The sequence below is a fragment of the Populus alba genome, chromosome 4 (genome assembly GCF_005239225.2).
Source record: "Populus alba chromosome 4, ASM523922v2, whole genome shotgun sequence".
NCBI classification, from domain to species: Eukaryota; Viridiplantae; Streptophyta; class Magnoliopsida; order Malpighiales; family Salicaceae; genus Populus; species Populus alba.
Window position 1 is genome coordinate 3,301,421 of NC_133287.1, and position 16,538 is coordinate 3,317,958.

The following is a 16,538-nucleotide window of genomic DNA, read 5'->3' on the forward strand; positions in this document are numbered from 1 at the left end:
ATCTCTAGAATTTTGAAAGACTAGCAAATTAGGATTTTGGAATCTCGATCAATCGATTGGTTTGATGGTGCCGATCGACTGGTTGGCCTGCGGTGGCGGTTGACAGGTTGGTTCTTTTGGTCGACCGATTGACTAAGTAGTGAGGTTTGATTAGTTCTTTTCGATTAAATCAGCTTGATAGATATCCGAGATCAATTGGATGAATCTATTCTGGTTTGTAATTTTATTTTCGTCTCCATTATTATAGCTGAAATCTTTTATTTTATTTACTATGAGTTGTTTTTGAGTAATTTTTGTATTTGTTATAGTTTCTGCTGATGTTACTCCTAGTGATTATCAATAGTTTTCAGTTCTATATTTATTTGTCTTTTGTCTTTGTTTTCTGAGTTAGTAAGATGATATTTAATATGCATGTAATATAAATAATACATATATGTTGATTATATGACGAGTACAATTAGTTAATGATCATTAATAGTTTCTAGAAAATATGTATGTTGAAATAAGAGGTGGGGGTATAGGAGGAGATGATGGTGGTTATGACGGTAATTGTGAGATGGAGATATTGGTTAAAATAGTTGGATCTTATTGGAAGTGAATTACTATTTATAAAAAAAATGATAATACTTTTAAGCAAATGAATAAAATTTAAAAAATTGAATGTAAAATATTTTTTATTATTAGTTTTTTTGTAAAATATTTTATGGAAAATAAAACAAAAAAAATATGTTTTAGAAAATATTTTTCAGAAATAAACATGAAAAAATCTGGAAAACATTTTCCTTTAAAATCTTTTATGCAAAACAAAAGAATCTTAGAAATTGTGAAATCGACCAAAGAGAGAATTGCCTAATAAGATTACCAAGGGAATAGGCAGAGATATCCATTGGCCAATATAAAGTTGTTTGTGCTTCACGTGGAATAGATTATAGGAGGTCGATGTAGCTAGTTCCCAAAGTGCTTTGGTGCCATTTTCTTGTGGAAAAAAGAACATGCTTAGTGGGATAATATTTGTAGATGATATCATGATGCTAGATGTTTAAGTTCTATTAATAAAACATTAAAGATCTTGCATAAACCTTCTTTCTTTCTTTCTTTGTTTTTTTTTTTTTGTTTTTCTGATAAAGAGTGGTTACCTTCTTTCAATAAGATTATGCGGATATTAGAATCAGAATAGGATTTGTTGTTTTGGTTTGAGACTAAAAAATATATCAGATCAACAACAAAAGCTACATACGAACACAGCATCTTTGAAAGCTAATAATATTGGTTATGTTAATGATTGTTGGATGGAAGAAAGAATATCAAAAGAAATTGAAGAAAACAGTATAAACTAAACACCTAGGAGACGATCTCCATCTCATATTCAACTTATAGTAAAGTTGGGATGCAAGTCATTATTCAGCAGTCATCTTGGTCGTTCCTTTCCTATCTTTCACCACCTAGCTAGGGTTCATTATCACCAGACTCAATATTCACAAGCTGAATATTGACTTGGTCGTTCCTTTCCTATCTTTCACCCTAGTGGATTCTGTAAGCAATAGGAGAGCGGACATATATGAAAAAGCAAAGACATGACTGGATGCACATACAAACATGGTTATGAGTCTAATCAAAACTCTGTGAATATCTTCCATATTCTCACGCTTTAGTTGAACCAGTATCTTATCTTTCTTTTATGAAAGACTTGGACAAGAGTAAACTTTGACTGCTCTTTCTAAGAAATAAGAAAGAAAAAAAAAAACAACGAAAATATTCAATCCAGCAATGACTCAGATTCTTCATGCCTATCTCGCTTTTTAGGCAAGGATATAACATCTATGATCAACAATAGATATGCACAGGTTAAATTGGGATTGTGTGAGATACATATTTAGTTTTACGATAGATAGATGGTATTGGAATTTGACACAACAATTACACAGTTAAATATAAATATATCACTATTGACAAGATAATTTTTCACATGAAAAGATCTAGTACCTCCTGAGATTGAAGTTTTTATTTGACAATTAATGCATGATAGCTTATGAACCAGAGAGTTCTTATCCTACAAAAATGTCACATCCCATCAAGCGACTTCCATTTTATGACTATGATATAGAATCCTACAAACATTTGTTCCTATATTGTTTCGAACCATGAAAACTATGAAATAGATTTATGAATTGGCTGGGGATCCAGTGGTGCATGCTAAATATATCATTTGATCATATCTTGCTACAGTGAGATCATTTGATGATGGTCAGTTTTTAGCAATAAGTAATTTTATCATTGTCTTATAAAATTTTTGGAGGATTTGAATAACTAGAAATAACATGGTGTTTTAGGATAAGGATCCAGACTATAATAATGTTTTCCATCTTATACTTCAGAGATTGATTCTTTGGTTAAGGTCTATAAACAAGAATATTTTTTATATAGGTCTGAATTTATATAGGGGTTCCAAAAGCATCTTAATTACAATGGATAAATTAGATTTTTTAAAAGTCTATTTTTTTAGTTTTTCAGTTTGATATAGAATATTTTTTTTTCATGTACACAAATATAACATTTCTTTTTCTATTTAGCTAAGTCTTTTTAGCACGAACTTTTATATAGAATCTTGATTATTATAAAAAAAACATATTTTTGTTTTATGATGGTATTTTTAAACCAATTATATTGAGATTCAACTTTCTATTTTTTTGTAGGTAACTTTTGAATACTATTTCAAGATAAAAAAAATATAGAGATAATAGAGATATATATTTAGTTTTATGATGATTTTTAAACCAACTATATTGAGATTAGATTTTCTTTTAGACAAGGTAACTTTTGATTATTATTTCAAGATAAAAAAAACAAAGATGATAGAGACATGTCCTTTAAATATTTTTTATGTTTTTAAAAATATAAAAATTCACTAAAAACTACTACAAAGATGTATTTATTTTCATCTCTCCAAAAAAATTTGTTTTTATCTCTATCATTTTTATCTTTTTTATTTTATGACAATAACTAAATGCTATTATAAAAGACAGAACATGAAAATAACTAAATGCTATCATAAAATACAGAAAATCCACGCCAAGATTAGAAAATTTAAACGTTGGGTGTCATAAAATCTATCTATCTATATATATATAATAGCATTTTTTATCTATATATAAATGCTATCATTTTTATCTTTTTTTTTTTTTTTAACATGTACGAGAGGGAGATGATGGATGTAATTCTATCGTGCAACCATGTAATCAATCCACCCGACCTATGGAGGCTCCGTCAAACCATGTTCATGCAAGAACAAGTTGCCTAAAAGTCCATGTCAGATGCCTTTAAGGTTGCCAACATGGTAAAATCACCGTGTCCCATAGGACTGCTTGCTCTCCCAAGTATCGGTTGTATAATATTTATCTCCTTCAAAATACCCTCCAATACTATAAATAGACATCCTTGCATTCTTGTAGCATCATCTCCTTTTTTCAGAAGCTATATCTCTCACTAAGTTGTTCTTTATTTCCAATATGGATTTGGTACCCAAGGTGACAGTTTTCCTTGCTTCGGTTCTTTTTGCTTTGTCCTCTGCTGTGAGTATTAGACACTGGCATTTTCCCGGCCAGCCACCGGGAGGTAAGCATCTTGTAACGAATTTGCCGGGCCAGCCAGATGTGAACTTCAAGCACTATGCTGGCTATGTTACCGTCAATGAACAGAAAGGACGGGCATTGTTTTACTGGTTCTATGAGGCCACAACTCATCCTGAAGAAAAACCTCTAGTCCTGTGGCTTAATGGAGGTAAGCATACAGCATAATATCATCATTAGACGAGCAGCTTCCATTTTTTCCATATATTGATCGGAAGTCAGAACAAAAGGAGTCCAAGGAAAAAGGTATTATGCAGATATCAGTATAGAGTACTCTAGCGGGAGAATTTTAGTCGTCTTGTAATTATCTTCAAAGCCACTTAGATTGTTACCAATCTCTTGACCAAATCTATCCAACTATAATTTTATGAGTGTATTATAGTGGAAAAGCACATGTTCTTTAAATATATTAACTTCTTTACTAATGGAACTGGAAAAGCCCAGCTCCTTCACTGTACATGAAACAGGGAAGGAACTCTCCTCCTTTTTTTATTTTTATTTTTTTTTTGATTTTATTCTTTAATATTTAATTTAATTAAAAAATAAATAAAACCGAATAGTAAAGAATTTTTTTTTAAATTTAATTTTATATATTTTTTTAATATTTGAGTCTTTCAATATTATGTTGAATTAAAGAAAAAATCCCAACTCCATATGAACAATGAAGGAGTTGCAAATTTTTTCAAATTCCATGTTCTAGTTTGTTTTTTTTTTCTTTTTTTATATTGAATCCTTTTGGCCTTTATTTTTTTTTCTTTTTAATTTATCCTTAATATCTCATTAATTTTGAATTGATTTTCACAATTTATTTCTATTTATTTTCTATAAGGTTATTGTAATTTCAAACAAATATCATAATATTTAATTGGAGCTTAATTTTGTGAGTATCTATTTTTTTTTACTATATTATTAATTAAGAAATAATTAAAAAATAAAATTGTTAAACCCAATGAAATCCATGATTCAGGTCACAGGTTTGATGGGTTAAACCACAAAATCTAGGTCGATTCAATATGTCATAGTCTTATTATTAAAAAAAAATATCATCTTGATTTTTTTTTTTAAAAAAACCAAACTATGTTTTTTACTAGTCATTAGAGATATTTTTTTAACTCGTCAAATCAATTAAATCATTTCAAAATATTTTTTATGAATGTTAATTTTAAATTTGAATTAAATAAAAAATTAAATCTAGAATTTAAAATTAACTTTAATATCATATTAAAAAAAAACTGGCCGCGGCCTCTACAATTTTTTCACATTTGTTTTTATCCGAGCTTCGGCGTAGCATTATTATACAAATCCTCTTTCTTAGTATAACAAAGTGGGGGTTTCGTTTTTCTTCCTCTATCTACCTTATCCAAAGCAAGTTCTTTTCAATAACTAGTTTCTATGTTCTCTAATGAGGTGATAAGATGCTCCATGTTTCAGGTCCTGGGTGCTCTTCTGTAGGACAAGGAGCAACACAAGAGATTGGCCCTTTCATAGTAGACACCAATGGACATGGACTTAAATATAATCCTTACTCTTGGAATACAGGTGTGTGTGTGTGTGTTTCTATCTAATGAGGTTCCACAATCTTACAAAATATGACATGCAAGTATATATGCGATTAATTAGAAAAAAATGATTTCAACCTTCTTTGTGTCTATGAGGATGCAGAGGCCAATATGTTATTCCTGGAATCTCCAGTTGGAGTTGGGTTTTCATATTCGAACACAACTAATGATTATCATATCATAGGGGATGAATTTACGGGTGAGTTTCAAGATGATTCTCTTGCAGAGATTGTGTTATATATGAGTGCTTTGAACCATCTTGGTACCATCAGAAAATCCTGAGATTTCCTTTATACCTCTTTGTTAGCAAATGATTCCTATGCTTTCCTGCAAAAGTGGTTTCTCATGTTTCCATCATATAGAAAGCGGGCATTTTATATTGCAGGAGAGAGCTATGCAGGTATTTAACCTTGACAGCAATTAGTTTCCTGACTCATCCGGTTCATTTCTAATCTTACTGACACTAATTTTAACATGTATTAACAGGAAAGTATGTCCCGGAGCTTGCAGAGCTTATAATTGACAAGAACAATGATCCTTCCCTTTACATCGACCTCAAGGCTATTCTAGTATGGTCCCATAACAAAAATTTATCCATGACTTTCCTGTTTCTCGATAGTATTTGTTTAAGGAATCACCCCCCTTCTTTTTGGTGAAATTATAGCTAGGAAATCCTGAAACAAGTGATGCTGAAGACTGGAGAGGTATGGTGGACTATGCTTGGAGTCATGCTGTCATATCAGATGAAACTCATAAGATAATCAGAGAAAGCTGCAACCTTGACAGCAATGACACGTGGAGCAATGATCATTGTACCGAGTCTGTTGATGAATTAATCAAACAGTACAAGGAGATAGATATTTTCAGCCTCTACACCTCAGCTTGTATCGGTGAATCAGCAAGTTCAGACGACAGATTTACACAAATCATGTTTAGGCCCTCATCTAAGAAGGTAGATGATTTCAGAATTGCTAAATCTTGTTGATATTATTTCAGTGAAGTGGCAATATGGCCTTGTTGAATTTTCGAAAGGACCTCACTTAAGCTGAGACTGATCATGAATTGTTTGTTTTGTTGGAGTATTCTGCTGATGAAATTCCTACACAAACTAGCTGTAGACGAGGCCTTTTTTTGACCTCTTCTTTTGATGTACTGTAATCTGAAGCTCATAGGTATTGATTGTCGCTTATTTTTGAAGCAAAGGGTAAAGTGATGACCTAAATGTCTAATTATATTTACCAGATGCCAAGAATTATGGGTGGTTATGATCCATGCCGGGATGAATATGCAAAAGCTTTCTACAACAGACCAGATGTTCAAAAGGCCCTCCATGTGAGTGATGGTCACGTGCTCAAGAACTGGAGCATCTGCAAGTAATTCGTTTTCTATCTATATGCTTCTCTATAATAGCTATAACAATGTTAATTCTGTTTGTCAATGTTTTTAGCTTCATTTACACACGGGGTCAGGAAATTCTAATGGCTGCAAATTGAAATTCTAGTTAATCATGTGAAGTCCATGAGACATATATGCGTTTAATTCAAAACTGAAAAATATTATGGATAATTTCTGGGTTCAGCAAGAAGATATTTGAGGAATGGCCGGACTCGAAGACATCAGTTCTTCCTATATACAAGAAGCTGATAGCAAGAGGACTTAAAATATGGGTCTACAGGTTTGAATCCCTGCACTGTGGAGATTGTAAATTAATGAAATATTCTTCATCAAGCTCACATCATCTGTTTTGGATGGTTCAGTGGTGATACAGATGGAGGAGTTTCTGTGCTGTCTACAAGATACAGCTTAACCTCTCTGGGACTGCAAATCACCAAGGCTTGGAGGCCCTGGTACCACCAGAAGCAGGTATTTACGTAGTTTACAAACATGCAAAAACCTGCGCTAAATTAAATCAAACCTTATATCAATTTGTCCTAAAGTAGATCAACCACTTCATTTAGATTGTTTTAAGAAAGAATTACTAACAGTATCATCAAGTTATCTCTGACAACGAGGAATAATTCTTTGGAACAGGTCAGTGGTTGGTTCCAAGAATACGGGGGGCTAACATTTGCAACATTTAGAGGAGCTGGACATGCTGTGCCAATCTTCAAACCAAGCAACTCCCTCGCATTCTTCTCAGCCTTTCTTCTAGGAGAATCTCTTCCTTGTGAACGATAAATAAGTGGTGTAAGAGATCAAGACATCTTGTTCCTCAAAGATTTGGTCTTGGTATGTTAGGGTGTCAATAAATATATATCTTACATCTAATAAAAGGCTCAATTAGGGGGCAAGCTTTTAAAGAGACCATAACACCTCTCTCCTTTTTTTTTTTTTGTCAAGTTGTGATTTGATTGGTCTTTTTTAAATAAATAAATTTTGGAATCCTAATTAACTAAAACTGTTATTTATTTATTATTATTCATGTCTTTTTTTTTTCCTTTCCAAGTCATTTTTCTTTTTCTATTTTATATTTGTCAATGACAACAATCCTAATCTTATATTAATTCATTTTTTTTTAGATATAAAAAGTTTCATTTCCCAAAACTCATTGTTATAGTTGGATTAGAATTCTATTCCTTTACTAAAACAAAATTATTATATTTTTATAAAAACAATACTTAGTGATCTACGGTCAAAAGTTAGTATTTATCTTTGTTAACTAGGTGTGTGTGTGTGTGTGTGTATAAGTATTATTTAACAAATAATTTGGATAAATTCCACTTAAAAAAGGTCGGATACACAATATGCATCCTTAAAAAAAAAAAAAAATACAGATTTGAAGTGATTTAGTTTATCAAACCAAAAATAAAGGATCAAATAGAATTAAAATTAGTACAACTGCATTACTATTTTAGATTGCTTGCAACACTCACACATTAGTATATAATTTGATTTTTTTTAAAAAATTGCATGCAATTTAACTGTTTTCCTCTCTTTTTACTCAAACAAATAATATTCTTTCAAATAAATTATAGTTTTTAGGCATGCAGAATAATGGCCAAAACTTTTTGAATTCAAAGTAAGAAAGAGGGGAAATTGTTTAATTTTGATTAATATATTATACTTTCCCATGTAGACCAATTGTTTTTAAAAAGTTTCTAATTTAAATATTATGTAGTTAATCTTGTACGTGGACACGTGGAGTTGGTGGTTAGAGAGTCGTCACCTAATTATTTGGTTCGAAGTCGCTAGGAAACCCGAGTGTATTAGTCTTATCAGAATTTTCAAGGGCAAGATGCTGATTGTAGTTAGAGAAAATATTAACACTCCTAGTGCACTTTACCTTATGTAAGTTGTATTGTGTGGCTTAAGTTTGATTTAAAGGTTTTGATGGGTTATTAACCGGTGGTCTGTCTATAGCTCATTATAAAGATTTACTCTTATGAATAAATTTGGTATTTTGAATTTATTATGTGATTGTGTGCCCAAATAAATTCTTATGACAATGATCTATGCAGGTGTCTTAACAAGGTTTACTTATCTTGTAAGGCGAAATTATTTTTTATAATTCGTATATTGTGATAAAAAATACTTTCAATTAAAATTAATGAATATCTAAAATAATTCTGAGAATTTTTTGGTCAATTATTGATATTTAAATACTATTCTACTTGTAGGTTCAATATTTATACCAAGATATTGGCCATTAATTACATGAATTAACATTCCAGGAGTTATTGAAATACTGGTCAAGTTCTCGTAGATTCAATAAACTTGTTATGAAATCCAAAATATTTGCAAATTTATATTTTTTTGAATTCGGTATAAAAATACTAAAACACACCATGTATTTTTTTAAGCCATATATATATATATATATATATATATATTGTAAGACCATGTTTGTATAGACCCATTTTTTTTTCTAGGAATAAAACTATCCAAAATAGGCCTAAGAGGTGTTTTCCAAATACACGCTTAAAAAAATAAAAAAACCTTAACAGAAAAATGGCAAACCAAATAGGGTATAAATGACTGACCCGATTTTAACTAGACCAGGTTGACCTGAAATAAACCAAAACAAAGACTCAAAACGAAAACAAATTGAACATAAAGAAAAACATAAAACCTCAAAATCTCTTTAGCAAAACAGATCAAACACAAAAAACAAATGAAGAACAACAAGAACATTTAAACCAAACCCAACAACATGGGTTTCAAATCAGACCAAATTTGATCAAAATGAGGTTAAATATATGTTAGAAATCATGCAAAGATTAATAATCTAGCATTCCATCTCTTTGATTTTCACTTAAAAATCATGATTTTGTAAAGAAGTTATTGAATTTAAAATGATTTCATTAATTATTTAGTTTACATAATTATTTTCAGATATAACATTGATTTTAGTTATTTGATGCCAAGATACTTCTCTTACAAAGACATTCCAAAACAAAAATATAAAATCATATAATTACATGTGAGCCACGTCCAATAGTGCTCATGAAAAAAACATAGTAAAAATAAGAGAGCAAGATGCCAATGAACCAGTGTTGTGCTCAGACTTCACACAGAATATGCAAAGTTGAATGTCCATTAATTCCTTGTCTTGTAATTTACTAACAGAACTTCCATGGCATTCTTTGGTTTTGACTTAAATTTCTGATTTGATGTATTCAGTGGCTTGCATTTATGTTTGTTTGAGTTGAATGCTCTTTGTATTGATCAAAACAAAAACGTTTTCTGTTCGTATGCCTAACCACAACAGTGATAGAACATCAAAGGTTTCAATGAGATGGCTGGAGAGACTTGTTCTTGTGGAAAATGTTTTTCATTGCAATAACCTTCTTTTACAGTCTACGTAGTATAAGATTTGGTGTTTTGAATTTCCTTTCACGCGGCCATCCGGACAAGAGTTGCCTGGTGTTGTTGTCCATAGAACAGGTGCTCGTTCGCAGCTGTGATAGAGCTCATAAAAAGCTCAATATTTCTCCTTCGTGTTGTCCCTAAAATAATTCAAAGCAACCATTTAATTAGTTTTTTTTTATTCGGAGTTGATCTATTAATATTTATTTTATTTAAATTAATTTATATAAAAAAATTTGTTTTCAATATTATCTCTCATAGATTTTTTTTATTTGTTAACTTTGGTCCTTAAAAAACTCAATGCAACCTTTCAATTAGTTTTTTCTTCAGATTTGATTCTTGATTTTTTGATTGATATTTATTTTATTTTTAATAATTTATAAAATTAGATTTTTTTTCAATTTCATTCCCCATGAATTTTTTCATATGTTGAAGTTAGTCCACATTCTTTTAATTTCTATTTATTTTATTTAAAATGGTTTATAAAATTAATTTGTCTTTTGATTTGACCCCCTTGTTTTTTTTTCCTATCGAATTTGATCCTCGACTTTTTATTTTTATTTTTTTACCTTTAAAAATTTTTTAGTTTGATTTTATTTTATGATTTTTTTTGTTCAATATTAAATTTGTCGAGTGTTGACCTTCTTGATTGAGTCCGAGACTAGAGATTAACGAGTTGCGAGTTTGAGATATTAATATGAGGTTAGAAGGTTTGCCCGAGCTTATTTGATTTTTTGAATTTTTTTTTTAATATCATATATTTTTAGTTTCATCATTCGATATTTTTTTCATTTTCGATAGTGTTTTTCAGATTTTTTTAGAGTAACACCAGATATTTTGTTTTTTTTTTTTAGATCTACCTCTTTTAAATTATTTTTAATTAAATTAAATTAATTTATTTCACCATTCAATATTAATTTAAAATCTTTATATATATCCTTCAACATTAAGGAGGATCTACACATTGTTACAATAATGCCGCCACCGATCCCACCTCTTCCTCCATGGTTACTGTCACAATCATCCTTCTTAATAAAGTATTTTTTTAATCATTATTTTTTTATTTTAAAAAACATATTTTTATAAAAATTTAAATTTCACTTTGATTTTTCATTCCAATTTCTTCAGTTTCATTCCAGATTTATACCTAACGGAACATAAATATTTTCCAAGAAGTCCTATAATATCTCCTATGCTTGATTTTTCAAATTTGAATCCATTCTCTACTGCATAATAACATAAAGAGATTAATTTCATATTACAAACATAGATATACACGTATTATTGTTATATTGCAATCACAGCCTCGCAATGTTGCAATACAAAGGAAATATACTGTAAACACCAACATCCTATATGCAGACAACCATACTGTACACACCAGCAAAACAATGGCTGCAGAAATCCTCGTCATCACCAGTGCTTTGTGCTTCATGACACCTACAGCCCAAGAGTTTCTTCACCGGCTCTTATTCTCTTATATTAAATTACAAACTTACTTACATGAAACAGAATTTTAACTTTGGTGCCATAGGCATCTTCATGTATGGATTTCCTGAAATAGGATGAGAAACAACACTGTTTGCAGCCAATCTAATGATTCTATTTTTGTACCGCTGATCGAAGTGATAGCTGGCTACTACTGTTGGATATCTCTGTTTTGATCCGGAATGAGGAAGCAGAGGCTTTGGTGCTCCAACTTCTACAGGAATATAAAATGCTTTTTGAATGTCTTGAAGCATTTCTGTGTTGGAGTCATATCTATTGCTGGAATCAAAGAACATATGAAAAACTTTCACACAAGATAAGTGGAGATGCCTGCAAGGTTTAGAGAAATCATTAAAACCATCCATTAGAGCGTGCTCCAGCAGCTCTTTCTTCTTTCTGTCAAGAATCTCTCTGGCGTAGGCAATTGAATCTTCGATGTCTGCCTCTGGATTTTCTTTCGAGTGGAGCAAAACAAAGTTGGTTTTCCCTTCCTTTTGTTCCTTCTGTGAATGGATTGGACAGCATATATTAGCTTTCTATATGATATACCACAAAGAAAGAACTGTAAGAACACATGAGAGATGACAATTTACCTTATAACCCTGTATGTCATTCAACAAACGAGGGATGACCATTAATAATCTGGTAATGCTTTCATATTGGGCTGGATTGAGTTTGTAATCTGGTATGCTTGGACTCAAGAAACATGAAGCTGGAAGAACCAAGGTGTGTGAAGCAATAGACGTCATGCCAGTCTCAAGATACTCTTCGGCTGCAGGTAAGAATCCACTTTTGCTCCATTTAGCTTCCGTAAACCAGGAAGCAAATGTTTCACTCCACTTTCAGACCATAAAAAAACAAAATACCGAGACACGTTAATCAACTGTGTAGACAAAATTAAACAAACCATAAAGGTAAAGAAAATTATAGAAAAGCTTACTATATCTCGGAGACTATTTGTTATATCGGTTCCGTGTTGCCGAAAATATTTTCTTGCTAATTCGTTCACAAGGCTGTCAAGGGCATCAAAGATAGTCTTACTGTGGCCACTCAAGCCCTTTGCATCCCATCTGTCAAAGTAATTTAGGGAGCATTAGGAGTTTGATCTCCATTCATAATCTTTTATTTCTCTGTATAGGCACATCAGTTTACCTTTGAACTGCATCTGTGATTTTTTCCAAATCATCAAGAGAGCCTTCCACATCATAAAAATCATCAGCAACTGTGATAACTATAGCACTCTTTGCTACCATCATTCTGATCTCAGAATCCTGAGGTAGTGATGTGCTAGCAGCGACGGCGAAGTAGCAATACGCAGTTTTCTCTCGGCCGAACCCCATGTCACTAAGTCCCCAGCTCTTAGACCACCTGTCTCACACAACCAAGACATTAATTTCCTTAAACTATCTAGAACTACTTTATAAAAAATTTACTTTCCCTGTGTGTTGTTACCTTGTCAATTCTTCCAATTCACTTTTATATGTTGTTCGTCGAAACTCGTAGTTTTTCACAGCCAGTTGCTTAAGTTTGTCATTATGAAGGCATGATAACCTGCAGGCATCAAACCTTTGAATATTAGTCCACATCATTGCTATGTTCCAGTGCTTAACATTTTCTTTTTCTTCTTTTTTTATGAGTAAAGGTTTTATCTTTACCTTACCGTTCAACCTTCGAGATTGAATGGTAATAATTCAAAGAGTTAACATTTCAAAAATAATTATTTTGAATAATTGGTAAGATCTCCCTACCTATGGAAGGAGGTCTTTCCCATCCATAGACCGGAGCTATTCTTTTCTTCCATCCACATTCTATGCTCCAGGTGATCCAGTCGAGCCATCCATGGAAACCTCAACTCATGCTTAATCTACATATTTAGCGCACAAAAGTAGTTAAGAATACTTAGCTACTTTATTTTTATTTTTCTTCCCTTAAGGTAGAATATTTTATTTTTTCACGTTTTCAGAGACGGTTCCTTGGAAGAAGCTACGTGGCAGACTTTTAGGGGGTGTTTGATATTGAGTTTCAATCTTTTTTTTGTTAAATTTTTTCTTCAAATGAATTTTTTTTTAGTGTTTTTTTGGTTGTTTATATATGATGATATCAAAAATAAAATTTAAAAAATAAATAAATAATTATTTTAATACATTTTTAAACAAAAAAATATTTAAAAAACAATCATTAACATTATCTCAAATACTTTTAAATTAAGATTTAAGATAGGACATTCTATTTGTTCTCACTATTCCTTGTATTTCAATAAAAAATCTTTCAAAACACCACAAGGCATGCATTACAAAACCTAAGGGTCAAATCCCCTACCCCCAATATTTTTTTTAAAAGAAATAATTAAAACAATTTCTTTTTTTAAAAAAATTAATAAGTTAATGGCCGAGTTTTTTACCAGATTAATAAAAAAGTTTTATTTATTTTTTTAACTTGATTTAGGCTCAAATTAACCTATTTTAAAATTGAAAAGAAAATTTATTTTTAACCGCACCAACCACCATTAAGCAACGGCAAATTAATCGGAAATTGATCATCGAGTAATTATTAAAATGTGATAAACAGTTTGTGTCCCTTTATTAATCCTGGAACTAATTAAATTAGAAATTAGAATATGATATATCTTTTGTTTTGTCAATGGGGTAGTAAGAAATTACCACTGAGTGGAAACTTGGAAAAGGAACAGGATGTTGGTCATTGTTTCCCATTGATATGGTTTTCTCAAGCAACTTCCTTGAAAATGACCTCGCCTCCTCAAGTTCATGGTCCCCAGGAAACATAAGATCGGTAGCTCGATAAACATTAAGAACGGCACCTGAGAAATATTCATGGTTGCTTTCAATTTGATCTTGAACTTCTTCTTCAAGTAAGAACCAACAAAACATGCCTGCAAAAAAAGAAAAAGAAAAGGAATGAAGGAGTAAGAAGACGCAGTGCTTGTAAGTACTGGCATAGTTAAGAACCATCATACATGGAGATACACGAAATCCATGCGTCCTCAGTAGACAAAATGCCAAAGAGTCTTTGTATAGCTGTGTCGCCATCGAATTTGTCCCTTTTGGCCATGACTCTTGGTTCATGTAATTCCTGAAACAAATGAAATGCTAGAGAATAAATATAAATTCATGTAAAAGAACCACCTCATATATAATTTTATATTGATCATATAATTATTTAGTTTAGTTTTATCAAGTATTGTTCCTGTTACCATCAATCATGGGTCCCCGACAGACTCTACTATTAATATTTGAATTCGAATTTTATTTTTTAAAAATAACTTTTAAAAGCTCATTATAAATCTTTTATATATATATATATATATATATATATATATATATATATTATCACTTATTTACTTACATATACCTGTAAACTTGTTGCAGCAGTTCTTCAATCTCTTGGTTAAAATGCTCAGCCAAACCCAACCTTTGCAATTGGTTAACCATGCAAAGCTTTAATAGCTCTTCATCCATAGGATAAGTTTGCGGGACTGCCTCGCAAATATTTAGATTCACTTAAGAAAAATATATACACAAATACCAAAGTACTGCTGCAAGTGGTAATGAGAAAAATAATGGACTTAAATAAGCTTCTGAGGAATGTTTCTAACCTCCATGAGTACATTTTTGAGCTAAAGTTTGAAGGTAATTCAAGCAGTCTTTGTTTCCAGTAGCCATGAAAGCACTTGCTGTAGCAGAGGGGGATTGGAATAATGAACCATCGGCATGCAAGTGCTTAAGTGCATCTTCTTGATCAAAATTGTATAGAGCAGGCAATGCTTCAAGATATGATAGTAATGGAGGATAATGATACCTGTCCACAAGTTCTTCCCTGAATCCATGGAAAGGACAACAATGTTAGCAGGAACTAATCAAGATTGCTAATAGAACGTTCTGTTCAAGCTTGATCTTCTAAGAGATCGGAAAAGGCACCTTTCAAGAATTTGTTCTCTTTTGTAGAACATGCTCATCACCACCCTCTTTATCCGATCAGGAAAAATGATCTCCAGACCATTAATTTGTGCCATCTCAACCATTGCAGGGAAGACGATGGCAAACCAACGAGGACAGTTAGAGTCATATATCTCTCCAATAAGCTTCTCTGCGTTAGCTTCAATGAAGGCCATACCTGAGGACAAAAAATTAAGTTATAATCAGAGATCATAATTAAGCCATGCATATACAATTGCAAAAACCTTTAGATCCATTCTTTTTTTATTCCCTTTCATGATTTACGCTGGATATGATTATTTTATACTCGTTTTGTACACTATCATTACCTTTATCAATAATCGTTTCTCCTGCATTCCACCGTTTGAGTGCAATCATGCAAGCAATTGTTGCAGGAAGGCATTCAATAGTGGGCATGCCATGGCCATCATACTCTCCCCAGAACCCTTCTACGTTCTGGTTGCTGAGCACCCAATCCAAGCAGTTCTTGAACATGGGTTGACATGGCTCGGACATATCCGGAACCATGGCTAACCATGCAGTGTCATAAGCAGAAGGTGCAATAAACGAATATGGATCGTTGTTGTCTGACAACAACTCTTCCTTGATCGTTTTGACTAAAGCTTGAATATTGAAAGATTTTGAAAACTCCATAATTAAAAGAAAGAGGATATTAGGAAATTGAGTGTGTTTTTTTCTTCTTCTTTCTGATCATCAACTAGTTGCTGGAGTGAGTAGTCCTAAGCAAATGAATTCTTCTTATAAAGTTCGTGGACTGCTAGGGACATGGCATGTATAACGTGGATTGTATAATCTAGTGCATATGTTCACACATAAGTAAAATTGGACTTGTGTTCAGCCTAGTCATGACTTGTGTTCAGCCTAGTCATGGAGACTGACAAAATTAATTAATACGTCCAAAAACAATGAAGACGAGTCCCTCTGAATTTTGATTATTAGTATAAATGAATTCTTTTTTTTTTTTTCTCTTTTCCAAACCTGTTTCTTTTTTTTAAAAAAAATTTCGGTATGTATTTGTATTTTACTTTGATTATTAGTTTTATCATCTTTTCGATATATTCTCAATAATTATCAATAAAATAAAA

General features: G+C 31.6%; 2 protein-coding genes across 3 annotated transcripts; one reads left to right on the forward strand and one right to left on the reverse strand.

Moving 5' to 3' along the window:
* Positions 1 to 3,452: 3,452 nt before the first annotated feature.
* LOC118047353 (serine carboxypeptidase-like 31) lies at positions 3,453 to 7,487 on the forward strand. Its single transcript, XM_035056626.2, has 10 exons — positions 3,453 to 3,777; positions 5,058 to 5,165; positions 5,289 to 5,384; positions 5,493 to 5,585; positions 5,672 to 5,754; positions 5,850 to 6,137; positions 6,428 to 6,558; positions 6,765 to 6,860; positions 6,943 to 7,048; positions 7,217 to 7,487. Exons 1-10 carry the CDS (start codon positions 3,507 to 3,509, stop codon positions 7,361 to 7,363), a joined length of 1,419 nt encoding a protein of 472 aa, XP_034912517.1. The 5' UTR covers positions 3,453 to 3,506; the 3' UTR covers positions 7,364 to 7,487.
* Positions 7,488 to 11,218: 3,731 nt separating this feature from the next.
* LOC118047351 ((E,E)-geranyllinalool synthase) lies at positions 11,219 to 16,145 on the reverse strand. 2 transcript variants are annotated; one of them, XM_035056624.2, is made up of 12 exons: positions 15,762 to 16,145; positions 15,415 to 15,610; positions 15,093 to 15,313; positions 14,849 to 14,972; positions 14,454 to 14,569; positions 14,140 to 14,369; positions 13,228 to 13,343; positions 12,932 to 13,030; positions 12,632 to 12,847; positions 12,420 to 12,549; positions 12,073 to 12,318; positions 11,219 to 11,982 (listed from the first exon to the last, which is right to left on the reverse strand). In XM_035056624.2, exons 1-12 carry the CDS (start codon positions 16,084 to 16,086, stop codon positions 11,491 to 11,493), a joined length of 2,511 nt encoding a protein of 836 aa, XP_034912515.1. In that variant the 5' UTR covers positions 16,087 to 16,145; the 3' UTR covers positions 11,219 to 11,490. The 2 variants fall into 2 exon arrangements, with proteins under 2 accessions (XP_034912515.1, XP_073264711.1); XM_073408610.1 differs by having other exon boundaries at positions 14,843 to 14,972.
* Between the last annotated feature and the right edge of the window lie 393 nt (positions 16,146 to 16,538).

Bases quoted from the DNA above. Each gene is read 5' to 3' on its own strand.
- LOC118047353 (XM_035056626.2), top strand. From the start codon at position 3,507: ATGGATTTGGTACCCAAGGTGACAGTTTTCCTTGCTTCGGTTCTTTTT. The intron at 5,586-5,671 runs GTATTTAACCTT...ATGTATTAACAG, and splicing joins TGCAGGAGAGAGCTATGCAG to GAAAGTATGTCCCGGAGCTT. The intron at 5,755-5,849 runs GTATGGTCCCAT...GTGAAATTATAG, and splicing joins TCGACCTCAAGGCTATTCTA to CTAGGAAATCCTGAAACAAG.
- LOC118047351 (XM_073408610.1), bottom strand. From the start codon at position 16,086: ATGGAGTTTTCAAAATCTTTCAATATTCAAGCTTTAGTCAAAACGATC. The intron at 12,319-12,419 runs GTAAGCTTTTCT...ATGGTCTGAAAG, and splicing joins CAAATAGTCTCCGAGATATA to TGGAGTGAAACATTTGCTTC. The intron at 11,983-12,072 runs GTAAATTGTCAT...ATCCATTCACAG, and splicing joins ATGACATACAGGGTTATAAG to AAGGAACAAAAGGAAGGGAA.